The sequence below is a fragment of the Hyalella azteca genome, unplaced genomic scaffold (assembly GCF_000764305.2).
Source record: "Hyalella azteca isolate HAZT.00-mixed unplaced genomic scaffold, Hazt_2.0.2 contig16068, whole genome shotgun sequence".
NCBI lineage: Eukaryota > Metazoa > Arthropoda > Malacostraca > Amphipoda > Hyalellidae > Hyalella > Hyalella azteca.
This window is the reverse complement of record NW_025945895.1, coordinates 3967-19800: the sequence shown is the minus strand read 5'-3', so window position 1 is coordinate 19800 and position 15834 is coordinate 3967. Positions and strand designations below refer to the sequence as shown.

At 36.8% G+C, this 15834-nt stretch overlaps 1 protein-coding gene across 1 annotated transcript in view; it reads right to left on the bottom strand.

Moving 5' to 3' along the window:
• Nucleotides 1–11494, bottom strand: part of LOC108682222 (mucin-17) — a 28273-nt gene extending 16779 nt beyond the window's left edge. The window contains exons 1-7 of the mRNA XM_047884728.1: nt 11413–11494; nt 2905–3044; nt 2319–2524; nt 1811–1922; nt 1275–1392; nt 955–1118; nt 152–293 (exon numbers count right to left, since the gene is read on the bottom strand). Coding sequence (XP_047740684.1) covers nt 152–293; nt 955–1118; nt 1275–1392; nt 1811–1922; nt 2319–2524; nt 2905–3044; nt 11413–11421 — 891 coding nt within the window. The 5' untranslated portion in view covers nt 11422–11494. The remainder of the gene's footprint in view (nt 1–151; nt 294–954; nt 1119–1274; nt 1393–1810; nt 1923–2318; nt 2525–2904; nt 3045–11412) is intronic.
• Between the last annotated feature and the right edge of the window lie 4340 nt (nt 11495–15834).

Below are 15834 nucleotides of genomic sequence, written 5' to 3'. Positions count from 1 at the left end.
AATTTAAATAAAAAAATTACCGGCATTGCAATACAGTTGTACATTTTAGGGCCATAGGGTCAGTTCAATATCTTACATTATTAAATATTATGGCAAACTACGGATGTGGTCCAGAGGAATCTATGAAAGAAAGCCTACAGAAAATGCCGACCTTGTAGTGGAGTATGGAACTCATGGTGTAAAGATGCTGCTGTGAGAACGCAAGATTGATGTAGGTGCGGACCATCTCTTCTAACTTGATGTGGCTCACACCCAGACTCAGCTCGACGCTACACCACTCGCTGAACACATGCCTGCAATCAAAGTTGAAAAACAATTGTATTATATGGAAGAACATGGCATTCAATGGACTTCAAACCTATGACAACAAATATTTCGTAATTAAAGATAGAACTCTTAGAGTAAATAGATTCTTAGATTAGACTATGACAATTATAAAAGTAATAAAACCAATAGGAAAATAAATAAAAACCTGTAGAAAACTAAATGAAAGTAAAGCAGTTATCAAGAGCATACCTATAAAGCACAACATAAAAAATACATATACATACATATTTTTCGCTATAATTAGACAAGGTCAAAATAATGCACATCCAATACTAGAAATGAAACTAAGAATTTAAAAGCAAAGAAAATAGCTTGTATTATAGGTACCTATTGAACTTTTGAAGTGACGAAGGAGCTGGGCTCTGAAACGATTTCATTCTTAAGAAATGGTGAATTTTTTTGGCCGTTTACTTTGCTTTTAAATTCTTGATTAACTTGCGATTTAAGCAATCAAGTGATTTTAATAGAAATGAAACAAACTGAAATCCTTCCCAGTTAATTTTTCCACAGTCATAAGCTGAAAATTGTTTTCTCAAGTGAAGAAGAGGGTAAGGTAAAATTAGAACAATTTCATTGACATCAGCTGACTTGCATTTGAATCATTCAAACCTTAACAGAAGGGCTTACCAAAAAATGCCTGCATATTCTTTGACAATAGTTGTGGCTAGGAAGATCTTGCTGCAAATGTCACCGATCTTGAGTCTGTTCTTCCAAACACGGGAAGTGACATCGGTCCGGTGCAGTAAACGTTGAACGAATGCCACACCTTCCTCAACAGGAATATGCTTCACCTGTAAAAAAGGGTCCACATGAAAAAAACTTTTATTTTGGATTAACAATGCGTTGACACTGTGCTTTTCACTGCAGGAGTGCCTCCTCACTCGGGTAAAAAAAGCTTTTCTTTGGCTAACTTTTGGCAATTGAAATAATTATTCAGTTAAACGTACCTCACTAAGGAAAGCATTTCTGTCAAACTTGAAGAGAAGGACAAAATAGAGGTCAGTGAAGTGTTCCTGGTCACTGCTCTCTACCGGCGGTAGCGGAGAATCAGGGTCTTGCAAATGCCTGCAAACAAGTAGCTTCATTGAGAATATAATTCGTTATATATTGATGTTTTCTAGTTGACAGTATAGAGGTCAACACCTATAATGGATATGGTATACCCGGTATTCATAAACTACATATAATTGTTCAAAAATAATTTAAATTAGATAAAAGACAGGAATGAAGATAACAGAACACTTAGCTAACTTAGTTGAATCAGTGGAACACTTAGTTACCTTAGTTAAATCATCACTTAGTTAAATCAGTGTATTGTATTGCTTGTAAGCAGACAGGCTGAACTTGCATTGCTTGAACAAGAATGCAGCAACACTGAGACAGACGTCAAGCAAATGAATTTCCAAGTTGGGAAGTTAAGAATTGAACAATGGTAAATGCATGTCTAAGCACAATAACCTTTATATATATTCAAGTTTATCACCTGTAGCAAACGACAAGAACTCTGTAGGCCAACTGCTCACAGCGAGCTTCCAGCAGCGCATCGACACGCATGCGCACAACGTCCCATGGCTCGCACATTAAATAAGCTAGTCCTGAAAACACCAGAGTTAATTTAGTGCCATAAAAAAAATAATTTTAATTTATGAATCACTCAATTTCACATGAGAATGAAATTTTCTCCTTAAATATATACCAAGCCAAGTAAAGAATACGTAACATACATAACAGAAACTGAAGTAGCTTGGAAACCATACTCGTGTAACAAAAATCATAGGTAATATTTCTGTATGAAAATTGATATCTTATGTCAGTTCAAACGAACCATTTTAGTGGCCAACAAGAGATTTTTATATGCCATTTCATCCCAATTTCCTGATCTACTTCAAGATTTTGTTCAATCTGTTATGTATGTTAATGCTGTTCACCAAGACACTTACTGGTCAACTCACACTACTCAACAAAAAAGTCTCATTTGCCACTATGCTCACCATCTTCAGAAGACACAGAGTCTGAGTCAAGGACAAGCTTGAGTTGAGGCGCCTCCCATGGGTTGGAGACAAGGGGCAGGAGAGATTTGACAAAGACTGCTAAAGGCGAGTCCTGTGAGCAGCGTTGCAGGCTTGTTGTGAGTCGTGTCTTCAGAATACGCTTCAGATCAATCCATTCACCTTGAAGCACTAACTTTAATGTCCACCTGAGCAGCAGAACAAATCTTTAGTCATTACCATACATCCAATGTAGCAGATTATTGACTAAAGACTTACTTATATTAGAGAATTATCAATTGAAAAACAGATAAAAGCCTTAGAAATGTCACAAGATGATAGTTTGGCATAATTAAATTTCTATATAACACCTAGTTCTACTTGAAGTACATTAGTAGACTTCATCCTTTGATAAAAAAAATCACCTGAGTATATTCTATATTTTTAATTGAAACCTATATGGCCACAAGGCTAGAAATAAGTTTTATAATATACATTTGAAAACTCTACAACAAAATTCATCAACAACTTATGTTAAATATCATTATTGGAAATGCAACGTAGACATTTCTAAAAAAAATGAACATACTTGTAAAGAAAATGAGCAAAGGAGATCATATGAGAAGCAGATGAGTGGACATTGCTGGTAATGCATTCCCATCCTTTAAGAACTGCAAGGACTTTGTCGCAGTAAGAGGCATTCACACGGTTCACTTGACTCTCCACCTCCTGGCAATGAGAAAAATAAAAAATGTTCAAGTGCTGAAAATTATTAGTTTAACACAATGGAACTAAATGTATAATTTCTGAGATGCATGCAGTTTCCCATAGCCTCCATCAAACAAAAACCATGTTCCATCTTTCTGAATAAAAACTTTATTTTCAGATCATGTTGGTCAATTCTTTGACATTTATAATTTTACTTAAGCCAACAAGACATGACAAATCCCGTTCTCACTAATAGTATAACAGTAGCCAAGCACTGCAGTCTCAATGCAAATATCAGTTAACCCTACAGAAGGCAAGGGAAAAACCAAATAAGCTTGGAAATTTAACCACAAATGGCCTCCAACATCCAGCAGTTAGTGTTGAATGATGCAGTATTAAGATGCTGCAGATCATCATTAATTTTTCTATAGTATCATACATAACACTACCCATCACAATGCTTAAAAATTGAAAAAAGAGCATTGGATAATAAGCAATATGTATCGTCAACCGGGGCTACTCTGCCCCGGTTGACGGTAGTTAAAGCATGAAAATTTGTGCTTTATTGTTCTTATACAACATGGTATCATGGAAGTAGCAGTATCTTCAAAAGAAACATGATATTGCAGAACATTAAAGCTAGACAATTATTCTCCCTCTCCTTAAAAATTATATTTTAGAAAAGCTAAAATTATGTCCATCTTAACATAATAATTCATGAAATGCAATTTGCAACTTTAGTAGAAAAATCTAAAAATAATATTCAATTCTGCAGATGATGTGAAAGCAATTACATATTTTAACAAGTTTGTTGCTACACTGAAGTGACAACAACCTTGCTGATTTGAAACACATTCATGGTATAAATAAAAATGCTAAATTTACTAACATAACCTCTTTCATAAGTTAGGATTACACAAAAATTCTATTTGCCTGCAAACAACAATAGCATTGGACTCCAAGCACCTTCATGTGATATACCGTCAAACGGGGTAATAAGGGATGGGTAGGGTAAATCAGGATGCGCGTCCCACATTTCGTAGAAATGTTGCAGCAGCTAAACTAATCAAAATATTACAAAACTAAAAATAGTGGCAAAAACTTCAATATTTTTACTATCTATTATGTATAAAGCTAATTGAGAAATCATACATTTACTATCTCTAAAAAAACGCTGAAAAAAGTGAAAAGTGTGATTTTGGAAAAGTACCTCTACTAAGGTCTGAAGCAAAAAAAAATATTGGCTGTATTAAAAAATTTTACTTGCATAAAAGTTGCACACAGGTGTCAGCTTGAAAACAAAATTGACAGAATTTGCCTATCTCATTCAAAAAAAAAAAAATGGCAGCCATTTCCGCGTGACGGCGTAATAAGGGACCCCCCCCTGGGTAATAAGGTACACACACCCCTAAAAACGCATTTACAGTTTAACCTCGGTTAGCAAAGGCTCCAGTCAACAAAAAAATCTATTAACAACAAAGAATTTATATTAGATTTACCTTGCTCAGCGAAAAAAATTTCACTCATCAAAAAATTAATGCATCATCGGTCATCGCAAAATTGTGCACAGAATGTCATATACAGGTTTGATTGAAGACCAGAGCATACTTTTTATTAACAATTTTCTTATTGTTTTTTCGATGAGCCGAATGAAATTTCTTGCAGGTGCTTGGAGATCAAAAAGCAGATTACCAAATGACATTTTACTGGAATGCGACGTTTCAAATATATCAATATTTATTATCAAGCAAGTGAAGAGTTATTACAATGCTTAAAATTGAAATTTGGACTTAAGGTACACACACCCCTAAAAACGCATTTACAGTTTAACCTCGGTTAGCAAAGGCTCCAGTCAACAAAAAAATCTATTAACAACAAAGAATTTATATTAGATTTACCTTGCTCAGCAAAAAAAATTTCACTTATCAAAAAATTAATGCCTCATTGGTCATCACAAAATTGTGCACAGAATGTCATATACAGGTTTGATTGAAGACCAGAGCGTACTTTTTATTTATTTTTTTTATTTTTATTTATTATTAATTTTTTATTTTCTTATTGTTTTTTTCGATGAGCCGAATGAAATTTCTTGCAGGTGCTTGGAGATCAAAAAGCAGATTACCAAATGACATTATACTGGAATGCGACGTTTCAAATATATCAATATTTATTATCAAGCAAGTGAAGAGTTATTACAATGCTTAAAATTGAAATTTGGACATGACATAAGTTCATACAGAAAGTATTGTAGATACGATTTAAAATCAAAAATCAAATTAATCTGAGAATAATTCCAACGTCCTGACAAATCCGGTGCTTTGCAAATTGATAGCAGGAGATTCGTCTTTGATAATGAGAGCCTCCGCTTTCGACAGTCTTGTGATGTTGGGGCACCGCATGTCTCGTAATGTTGGGGTACCTCCAACAGTCTCGCAATGTCGGGGCACCTCCAATGTGGCACGGGTGATGGTCTCGTTGTGGGCCTCCTGCATATGATTCTTTGGTCCTCCAGCTTGCAGATGGCAAGTGAGTCTGCGGCTCAATGTCGTGCTTGTCAAACCGATTTAATTGACATTTTGTTTTGAAGAAGTCTACAACCTTCTTTCAAGCTGGAAAATTTGTAAATGACATTGGTTTCTTACAGTGGTCCAGACTTTTTGCATGGATGTTTTCTTCATGATTATTTGTTCCATGTTTTTTTTCCCTTGTTTTTCATGATTAAATTCTTGACTTTTTTGTTTCTGTAGTAAATCAAAAGTTGTATTTGGCCAGTTACTGTTGTGCAGCTGATGTTATTTTGCACAATTGAATTGAGGACTTGTTTGCCAGTCTTATGACATCTTTCATTTGATTTTGATAGTAAATTCTGGTTACGCAACCTCTTGATGTGGATTCATCTGTTCGGTTTTGTCGTGCTCTGATATTTGAAATTTCTCTGTCAAATTTTTTTCCTTTTTGACATTCACTTGCGAATTCGGACAAAATCACATGTTGCCTCTTCTGGACATACTGGTGCAAGATGATAATAATTCATTTGTCACTGAAGTTTATCCGAAACCTACAAAATCAGCACCATACGCGCCCTCATACATCAAGTGTTCAAGACTTGTACATCCACTCATGACTTAAAAACTGAACTCTGGACCTGCAAACAAATTCTTGTCAACAATGGTTATGCAAACAAAACAATTGACAAAGAAATTTCAAATATCAGAGCACAACTAAACTGAACAGATGAATCCACATCAAGAGGTTGTGTAACCAGAATTTACTATCAAAATCAAATTAACGGTGGTCATAGGACTGATGAATGAGTCCTCAATTCAATTGTGCAAAATAACATCAGCCGCACAACAGTAACTGACCGAATACAACTTTTGATCTACTGCAGAAACAAAAAGGTCAAGAATTTAATCATGAAAAATAATCCATGCAAAAAATCCAGACTGCTGCAAGAAACCAATGTCATTTACAAATTTTCCTGCTTGAAAGAAGGTTGTAGACTTCTCCAAAATGTAAATTACATCGGTTTGACAAGCATGACATTGAGCCGCAGACTCACATGCCATCTGCAAGCTGGAGGACCAAAGAATCATATGCGGGAGGCCCACAAGACCATCACCCATGCCACGTTGGAGGCCTGCACCAGCATCATCATGCGGTGCCCCGACACTAAGAGACTATCAATAGCAGAGGCTCTCATTATATATAGTCAGATGGGGGAAGACAGGACCAAAATCACTAACAAGCATGTAGCACCTATACCATGAATAAATGAAAAACCTTGAACCTACCAAATGATATGTTGGTGCAATGGACTTTTATCCCCCAACGCAGACTTTTTGAAAATTGAACCTTTTTTGTACAAAGCAAAAGAAGTGGACTGGTCCCATCTTACCCCACTGGGGTAAGATGGGACCGTGTTGGGGTAAGACAGGACCAGCCTCTAACTTCAAGATTTTTAGGTTTTTAATCAAATTAAGGACTTGATATTTAATATTATTCATCTAGAAACATATTAGATAATGAAACGACAAAGAAATTACTTTTTTTTAATATAAAACTTGTGCTTACAGTATATAAGTAATAATATTACTTGTTTGCTTGAATCGCAAATTCACTAAAAACTTAAAAGCAAAGAAAACTCCACAAAAATTCATAGTATCTTTAAAGAAAACGGGCTCATGCCGAGCAGTGCGATGTTCCAGAGTCTGACAGTGACTTCAAAGTTTTAGCTTCCAGTTCCGGAGTTTCTGATTTGCGGATTTTAGAATCATTGTATATTTTTAAAAAGGGGCCTAGTTTGAATTTAGCTTTTAGCTCTTACCCACTTGAAATTGTAAATAGATAGGTTTTACAGCTTAGGTTTTTTGTTGCAATCATGACTGTACTAATTACTGATTTATCTGTGTTCTAGAATTTATGAACTGACGATGGAGCTGGACTCTGAAGCGTTTTCTTTAAAGATACTATGAATTTTTGTGGAGTTTTCTTTGCTTCTAAGTTTTTTGTGCTTACAGATTAAGATAATTTACTGCAGGCCTTGTGTCAGGGCAGGGTGGCCCAGTGGTTAAAGTTCAGAGTACCAAGACTGGCGCAGAGAGGCGCGGGTTCGATCCCAGCTCTGTGTGCCAGTTTCTGGTCAGAATTGGCGAGGAGGCCGGGCGGTTAAGCACAGCAGAATTGTAGCAGTAAGTTACGAGTTCGAGACCGCAAAATGCTCTGAGTGTTCTGCGATGTTAAGAATCGGCAACAGGCCTACAGCCTACTAAACGCTGAAACCGCTATTATTATATTATTATTATTGTGTCTGTCACCATATATATATATGTATTTCATTACCAAGTCCTTCAGTCAGTCCATTACCAAGTCCATGGTTGCTGGTCTAATCTTGGCGCAACCTTTTTTCTTTGATTTTTTTAAGAATGGCTGTTGCCTCTACATCAGGAAACTGAAAAAATTTATTTATGAAATTTAGGCATACTGGGCCAAAGAGCACACATTCAATGCTTATAATTTGTATCACCTTCTGCTGTCCCAGGTCCAGCTAGAAATGCTAGATGGGTCACTTGTTATTGCTTTTTTTTGTTGTTGTATTGTTTTGTTTGTTATTGTTTAGAATGTATAGCTCTTTATTCCTGTGAAAAGGAAGGTGATGAGTAACACTGCATGCATATATGAGCTCTGTTTTGGCCTCCACAAAGTTACTTTATGAACATGAAAATTTGTTATTTAGAGCAGCAGATACAAATTTTTTTTAATATTCCCTATATATGTCTGTTGAATTATTTTAATCTATGAGGCAAGATAGGACCATTTGGAGGTAAGACAGGACCACTTGTGGATGAAACTGAACCATTTGGTGGTCCCATCTTACCCCATGTCCAGTTCTTTTTTACCCCATTTTAGAATGCACATCAGGCAGCAAGGGTAACTGGTAGGAATGTCTGGTATGGCTCAAAAGTTACTTCTTACTCAAGGTTACCTGAATACATCCACAAACCTGGCAAAAATATTATGTCATTAGACAGAGCTTATTTCCCAAATAAGGTTAACTATTTTCTAATCTATCTCCACATAGGTTTTTTCAAAAAATTGCCTAGAATTCCTTATTTGCAGTACATTGTTGAAACAAATGCTAAAATGACAGGAAATAGTTGCTCTAACAGATTCTTATATCAAATTGAACTCAGTGCAATCAGTATGCATGTCATAGACTGGTCCTTTCTTACCCCATGAAGGCTGTGATCCCGTCTTACCCCATCTGACTATATCAAAGACAAGTCTTCTGCTATCAATTTGCAAAGTGCCGTATTCATCAGGATGTTGAAATCATTCTTGGATTAATTTGATTTTCGATTTTGAACCATATCTACGATACCGTAAAATGGAGTAACTTTGACCACTTTTTTTTCAAAATGATGCCATTTTTTCTACTAGCTAAGTTAAATTTAAATTGAAACATGCAAAATACAGGTCTATACTCTAGCTTTACTCACCATAAATTGCTGGCTCCTGCCTCTCATACTTTTGATGTAATTTCAAAAAAAGTGATGGTCTTTGTTACCCCAGCTCTTGGGGTTTCTTTGACCGGGTGGTAAAATCAATTTTATTTTTNTTACAAATGCATATGGAATATTTTTTGGAGAAGCCATGTGATAGTAATTGCAAAGAGCTTTGAAATGAGCCTAAACTTGTTGATGAAATGTTTCATGGCAAGAAGTTATGAATGAAAAACGTTCAAAATCGTCCCGAGTAGCCCCGGTTGACGGAACTCTTTTAGTTACATATGCAAATGACAAATTTGAGAAAGTGTCATAGTTTGCAAATGGGGGGTGCTGCCCCTGAATGGGGTAACTTAGACCACCTAATGTCAGCCCTGACGAGGTAACATGAACTGGCTTGGAAATTAATTTAAAATTACCATATATAACATATTTTATGTTTGATACACCTATTAATGTTTTTTCTCTTTGTTTTAGACTCTACAGATATATGGTAATTTTAACTTTATTTCCAAGCCGGTCAATATTACCCAGGCACGGCTGACATTAGGTGGCCTAAGTTCCCCATTCGGGGGCAGTGCCCCCATTTGCAAACTACGACACTTTCCTCAAATTTGTCATTTGCATGTGTAACTAAATGAGTTCTACTACAATGCACCAAAACCTGGAGTTATTTGGAGTTATTTGGAGTTATTTTACCAAAAATATAATTGATTTTACCACCCAGTCTAAGATACCCCAAGAGCTGGGGTAACAAAGACCATCACTTTTTTTGAAATTACATCAAAACAATGAGAGGCAGGAGCCAGCCATTTATGGTGAGTGAACCTAGTGTAGAGTATAGACCTGTATTTTGCACGTTTTAATTTAAGTTTAATTTAGCTAGTAAAAAAATGGCATCATTAAAAAAAAGTAGTCTAAGACTCTAAGTTACCCATTTTATGGTAATTCAAAATAGATTTAAAATATAATTTTTCAATTTTGCATTATTTAGCTACATAGGGCAATCGAGAACACGTTTTCTTTTTAGGGTAAACATCCCATTTCTGAACGCAAATTAAGCCTATGCATTGCAGACTAAATTTATGAACGCGAATGTTAAACAATCATAATTCAATTCATTAAAATCAGTTAACAAAAAATTTTAGTTTTTACGCACCATACACCTCTGACTCATATGCTAGTAGAATCGAGGCAGACGACAGTGCATGACTGGAAGCACATGCATGGACAACCATACGTGGCGCCAGTTCAAAACGCACTGCTGGCTGGCTGCAGCTGGCAACACATATATCGACAACACGCATAAAGCTATGATTGGCCGTTCGGACTAGTTCATATTTAGCTTACATTCTCTCGTTCAGAAAAGAAATAACTGGCGCGTTTGTCATTTGAACGAGTGAAGTGATTAAAAGTGAATGAGTCCAAATAGAGGTTTCCCCAATTCCTAGATTGCCACCATCAACCATGTTTACTTTAGCTAACTACAGCAATCCCTTGATTAGCACGGTTTTGAATACCGCGGTTTTGATTAACGCGGAAAAAAAAATTGCGACCTACCCTTAAGGGGAGCGTCTCCCGAAAAATCAAAAATTTTCACTTTTTGGGCTTTTACACTCATTTTAAAGCTTAGAAAATTACGCTTCTAACGAGACTAAACTTGTCTCTCTACGTCGTCTGGTTCTCGTACACCAGCCAACAGAAGCAAGCCGNTTGGCAATCCAGTACCTGTCTCTTATACACATCTAGATGTGTATAAGAGACAGAATCAAGGGATTGCTGTAGTTAAAACAATTTGCCATATAAGCCAGAAAATTTTTGAGCATGTGAAAATAAGGGAAAAAGCAGAGGCCTAAAACTAAAAGTTTGGTACAAACTTAAAACTTCAAAGTTCAAACTTTCAAAGTGTCCATTTCTTCATCATCTTGAAATATTAGACAAAAATATCCTAAAATTGCAGCTATCAGACAGCTATCGCTATGTCTGAGTACCTACCTGGGTACAAGTAAGTATAAGAAAGGAGAGAATTTTAACACAACTACCTAAGTTATTGTCAGGGCTCAGGCTAAGTTTTTTAATATCACCCACAATAGTTGAAGGCCTGACCAAATTTGAGCACCAAATCACTGACTAAAGATCAAAACACCTTTGACATAGAACTCTATATTTATTCACATTAGTCATTAGCCACTCACACCGTCACACGAACAAGTGATAGCTTTGTGCTATTACTGCTATTGTTATCAATCAACAAATCATAATAATAATAGAGGTTGACTGTCATGCACAAAATTAACGGGTTTTGAAATTTTCTTTGCTTATACGAAAACTCGTACAGGTCATTCTTAATTCTAATTCGCAAATAGAAGTTGGAAAGAACTTACTTGCTGCATGACTGAAATAGATCTACTACAACTTGTTTCTGATTTATGGTCATTTTTATTATCACTTTGGCTGCCGCCTTCATCAACGGCAGCCATCTTGCTTTACGATGACGTCACAAGCTTCACTACAACACATGCTTCACAAAGAAAAAAAATCTGCTAGACATGCAGTACCTGAGACATTTTTTCATATATCGCAAAAACTTTACGATGTACTTACAAAAACCGTAATTTCATATATTCATGAATCGTAGGTGGAGTTTTCAACATATCAGTCATCATTTAGCAAATATATGAAATCTATATATGCAAGCCGAACAACTTATATGTTTTTATTTATATAAAATTTTTTAAATTATATATAATCAGGATTCAAGTTGTTTTTGTTCTATATACAACAAAATATATAAATGCTACAGTATTTTTTCAACCTTCTTTACGTTTTAATGTGCTCCCAAGCGGACGCATTTTTCAACATAGTAAAACTTTTAAGTTTAATGCTCAACAACGAACTCAACTAATTCAGAATCGATAAGCATTGTTAAATTTCGTATTAATTCCTCGTCAGCACTCGCAGATTCAGGTGCAAAAAATTTATTCTAGGACTTGCCTTCTACAATCAGTCATGGTTACATTAATAACTATTAAATAACATAACATAGTGATGTAGGTAGGCGCTAAAGAGTAAAGGTGCTTGTACACGGGAACAGTACTGGCGGCCAGTCCACCTTGACAAGAATAATGAACAGCAAGATTACAGTATGAGAAGACACGGTTGCAACGACAGAGTGATGATGTCGAAGTCGACAACGAAAAAAGATTTAGGAGTTTATATCGAAAGTGAGTTGAAATTTTCTCAGCATATTGAAGGTCAAGTTAATAAAGCCAATAAGCGACTTGGACTGATTAGACGCTCTTTCGAGTTCCTAGATGCAGAAACGATGAAGCAGTTGTTTGTTGCTGTCGTGCGCACGAACCTAGAGTTTGGAAACCCGTATGGTCACCGAAATTTGAAAGGGACATCCCTTGTGAATCAAGTCACGAAAAGTTCAAGAATCGGCAACAGGCCATGGGCCTATTTCTTCAACGCCGACACTTCTATTCTATTCTAACACTTTGGTTGAACTTGAACCATAGCCTAATAGGGACGCTACAGGTGCACTCGAAAATAGTGACAGTAGGTACGCTCCGACCAAGTGACATCAATCGAATGAGACGAACTAACCCGGGCTTCTGGAAAGAAACGCTGACGTTCTAGACTTATTTTTACTGACATTTATTCGTCTTCGTTACAATATTATTATTTTTGTCGCTGGAGATAGAAATGCGCTATTCACATTCACCGAGCATCTTATTTATTTACATTATTCGAGGGTTGATCTCAGTATAGACGAATTTAGACAATCAAACGATATTCATCAATGGCATCGCATAAAAATTTGGCAATCCAGTACCGTACTTAATTGTGAATCAAATATTTTTCAAACTAAAGTGTATGTTTTGTCCAAATTTGTACTCATTACATCATTGAAAAGTTTTATGCTAATGTCACTCAATCACTTACGATGATGATGGTCATGCGGTTACTCGAAGTTGGTGCAGTAAAAGTTTCTCGTCCAAATATGATATGCTGAATTGAAATAGGTGTCCACTGCGTCTGTGAATTCACTGACTGATATGAATAAATGTCTAGTATTATTCATATTGTCTATACCGACGTAATATACATGTCTGCTGACGCCGAGAGTTCTACCGGTGCTCGTGTTATATGTCAACGTTAGGGCTCAACTTTGATATTATGTGTTCAGTAATTGTTTGGAGGAAACCTAATATAATTAAAATTAGTTCATTTCTCGAAATGAAATGAGGGTTAGGGAAAACCTTGGGAGCATCAGCTCCGTACAAGTATCATGACGTACTTCTGGATAAACTGATAGGTGAAACACCAGCTCGTTGTTATTTGAAGTCGATTAAGCTGTTATGAATTATTACGTAATAGTAAATTTATGAAATACATTAATAACCCCTCTGCCTACTGGTGGTATGTGTAGGCTACAGGCCTCTTGGTACGAATAGCATTGACTACGGTTGATGAATCCATAGAAAAGGCTTTTGAACGCATGCACGGGCAGGCAAATTTGCGAGCATCTCGGCAACGCTATTCTTCAGTTATTAACGCAACCGCTTTCTGTCTAAAGGCCGGTCCACACGCTCAGTTTTCATAACGATTTGTCTGCGCAGTTTTAAGTCGGAATGAAATCGTTGCAATTTTTAGAGCGTCCACACGGTACCGACTTATCTGAGTAGTTTGCTCAGTTTTGCGCGATCTCGCCATGGAGACGTCTCGGACAAATTTTACGGCCGGTCTCCCCAAATTCGGNCACATCTAGATGTGTATAAGAGACAGGCGTACAGAGGATGCAGGTGCGACGAACTCGTCGCCCACTCGCACAAGGTTTGCTGGAAGCTGATGTTGGCGACGAGCGGTCGCGAACCAAATAAATTCGGTTTTCGATGCATTGAGCTGGAGCCGGTTGGAACGCATCCAGTCTGAAACGGCGCCCATGCAAGCAGACATCCGGTCTTGCAGCGCTGCAGCGTCCGCCGGCGCACAGTAGCCATAGATTTGGGTGTCGTCGGCAAACATGTGCGGATTCAAGCTGTGTGAATCAATTATGTGCAACACGTCGGCAGTATACAGCAGGAAGAGTATTGGGCCGAGAACCGAGCCCCGCGGTACACCGCAGGTGACCGTCGATGGTGTAGAAGAGGAGAGCCCGCGACGAACACATTGGAGTCTATTGTCGAGGTAAGACTCGAACCACCGCAGCACCGTACCACGCAGGCCATTCTTAGATGGTAATAACTTACCAACTTGGTTTAGGACGTCCCAATCGCTCTATAAACAATTCGTGGGGAACTGCTTATGCCCTAATTACCGATAAGTTACCGAATGACATACATAACAATTATGTAACAGAAAACATGGCAAACTAAACAATTTTTAGGGCCCTCTTAGGCTCTTAGTCATCCTCAAATATTTGAATATAATTTTTTAGTCTTTTTCGATCAAGAAAATATGAAATTAAGAATCAAGTTAGATATGCATCGCGCAAATTATTATTCTTAACATACAATTAGACTTTTTCGTTATCAATATGCATTCAATACCGATGAGCGTGAACCTATTTGCAATTGCCATATAAACTCGATGTCATTTCGACGGTGATCCGATGCTTGGTCAGTATAAGTCGCTCGCTCCATGACTGTGCGTTGAGAATGGAAAAATGCTAACCTTTATGTTAATTAAATTTCTGAACACACTGTCCTGCAAAAGTCATTTTTTAGAATGATTAATTATATTTGTGTTGACACGATATACAAGTTTGCTGATGCCGCGAGCTCATTTGGCTTTTAATGTTAATAGCATAGTTACCACTTTTAATACGCATCGAATCTTCAGTAGATACAGATTAGTTACCAATCATATTCAAGCTTAAATTTGGAATTTGCAGCTGCATGAGTATTTATTTTTGAGATGTCACCCTCGCTGTGGCGCTAAAAAGAGGGACTTCCACTGTGGCTGATGGTACGGATTGAACTAATTAGTAAATATAGTAAGAAATGTCCTTGTTCGTTTGGCCATCTATTTTATGGTTCATTTTCTTCTTAGCTAATATTAAGTAGGGATCTATATGGAGCGCCGGATGAATAAGTAGGATCTGTGATCTCTGAACAGTTCAGAAGGTTCTTGATGGTGAACACGACGATTTATTTTGGACATGCTGTGCCAGTCTTGTTATTTGCAGCCATACCTTCTTAAAATTCCATTCCTTGTTTGAGTGATCATTCTCAGTTTTCGTCGTGTCTATTTATACTTAAAGTGCATGTTTGCTCCTGCTTTCCTTTAAAGGCTCCGAATGGCTCTTAGGCTTTGCCTTTTACTGTGGAGTGACAAACAGGTCGTTGGCTTTCGAGTTTCATTGAACCCCTAAAATAAGTGCGATACATTCAATCATTTACAATTGTGTGTTCCAAAAATGTATACCTTGTTTCGTTATTTTTTATTTTAAGGTATAAATTTTATTTGCTTACACTTATCTTGTCCCGGATCATCAGTCTATTATGACAAATCTGATCTAATGACGAAGCGCAAAATCCTGTATTATCAACCCGATTCCTTCGTTCATTTATGAGGTGCAGGTTCTTCTATAAGTCTGTGCAATCCTGCGTAGGAAAGCATAGAGCACTCCACTTCTTCTTGATTTCATCGTTTGATTTTATATATTGATAGGTCTTACCTCACTAATGATGGAATTATTGAAGGAACGAATGAATATAGTTTCTTCATCTTTCGCGCTCTACGCAGCTAGAGAAATGGTGATGTGATCTCGTTCAGTGATTTTCATCACATGAGTCAAC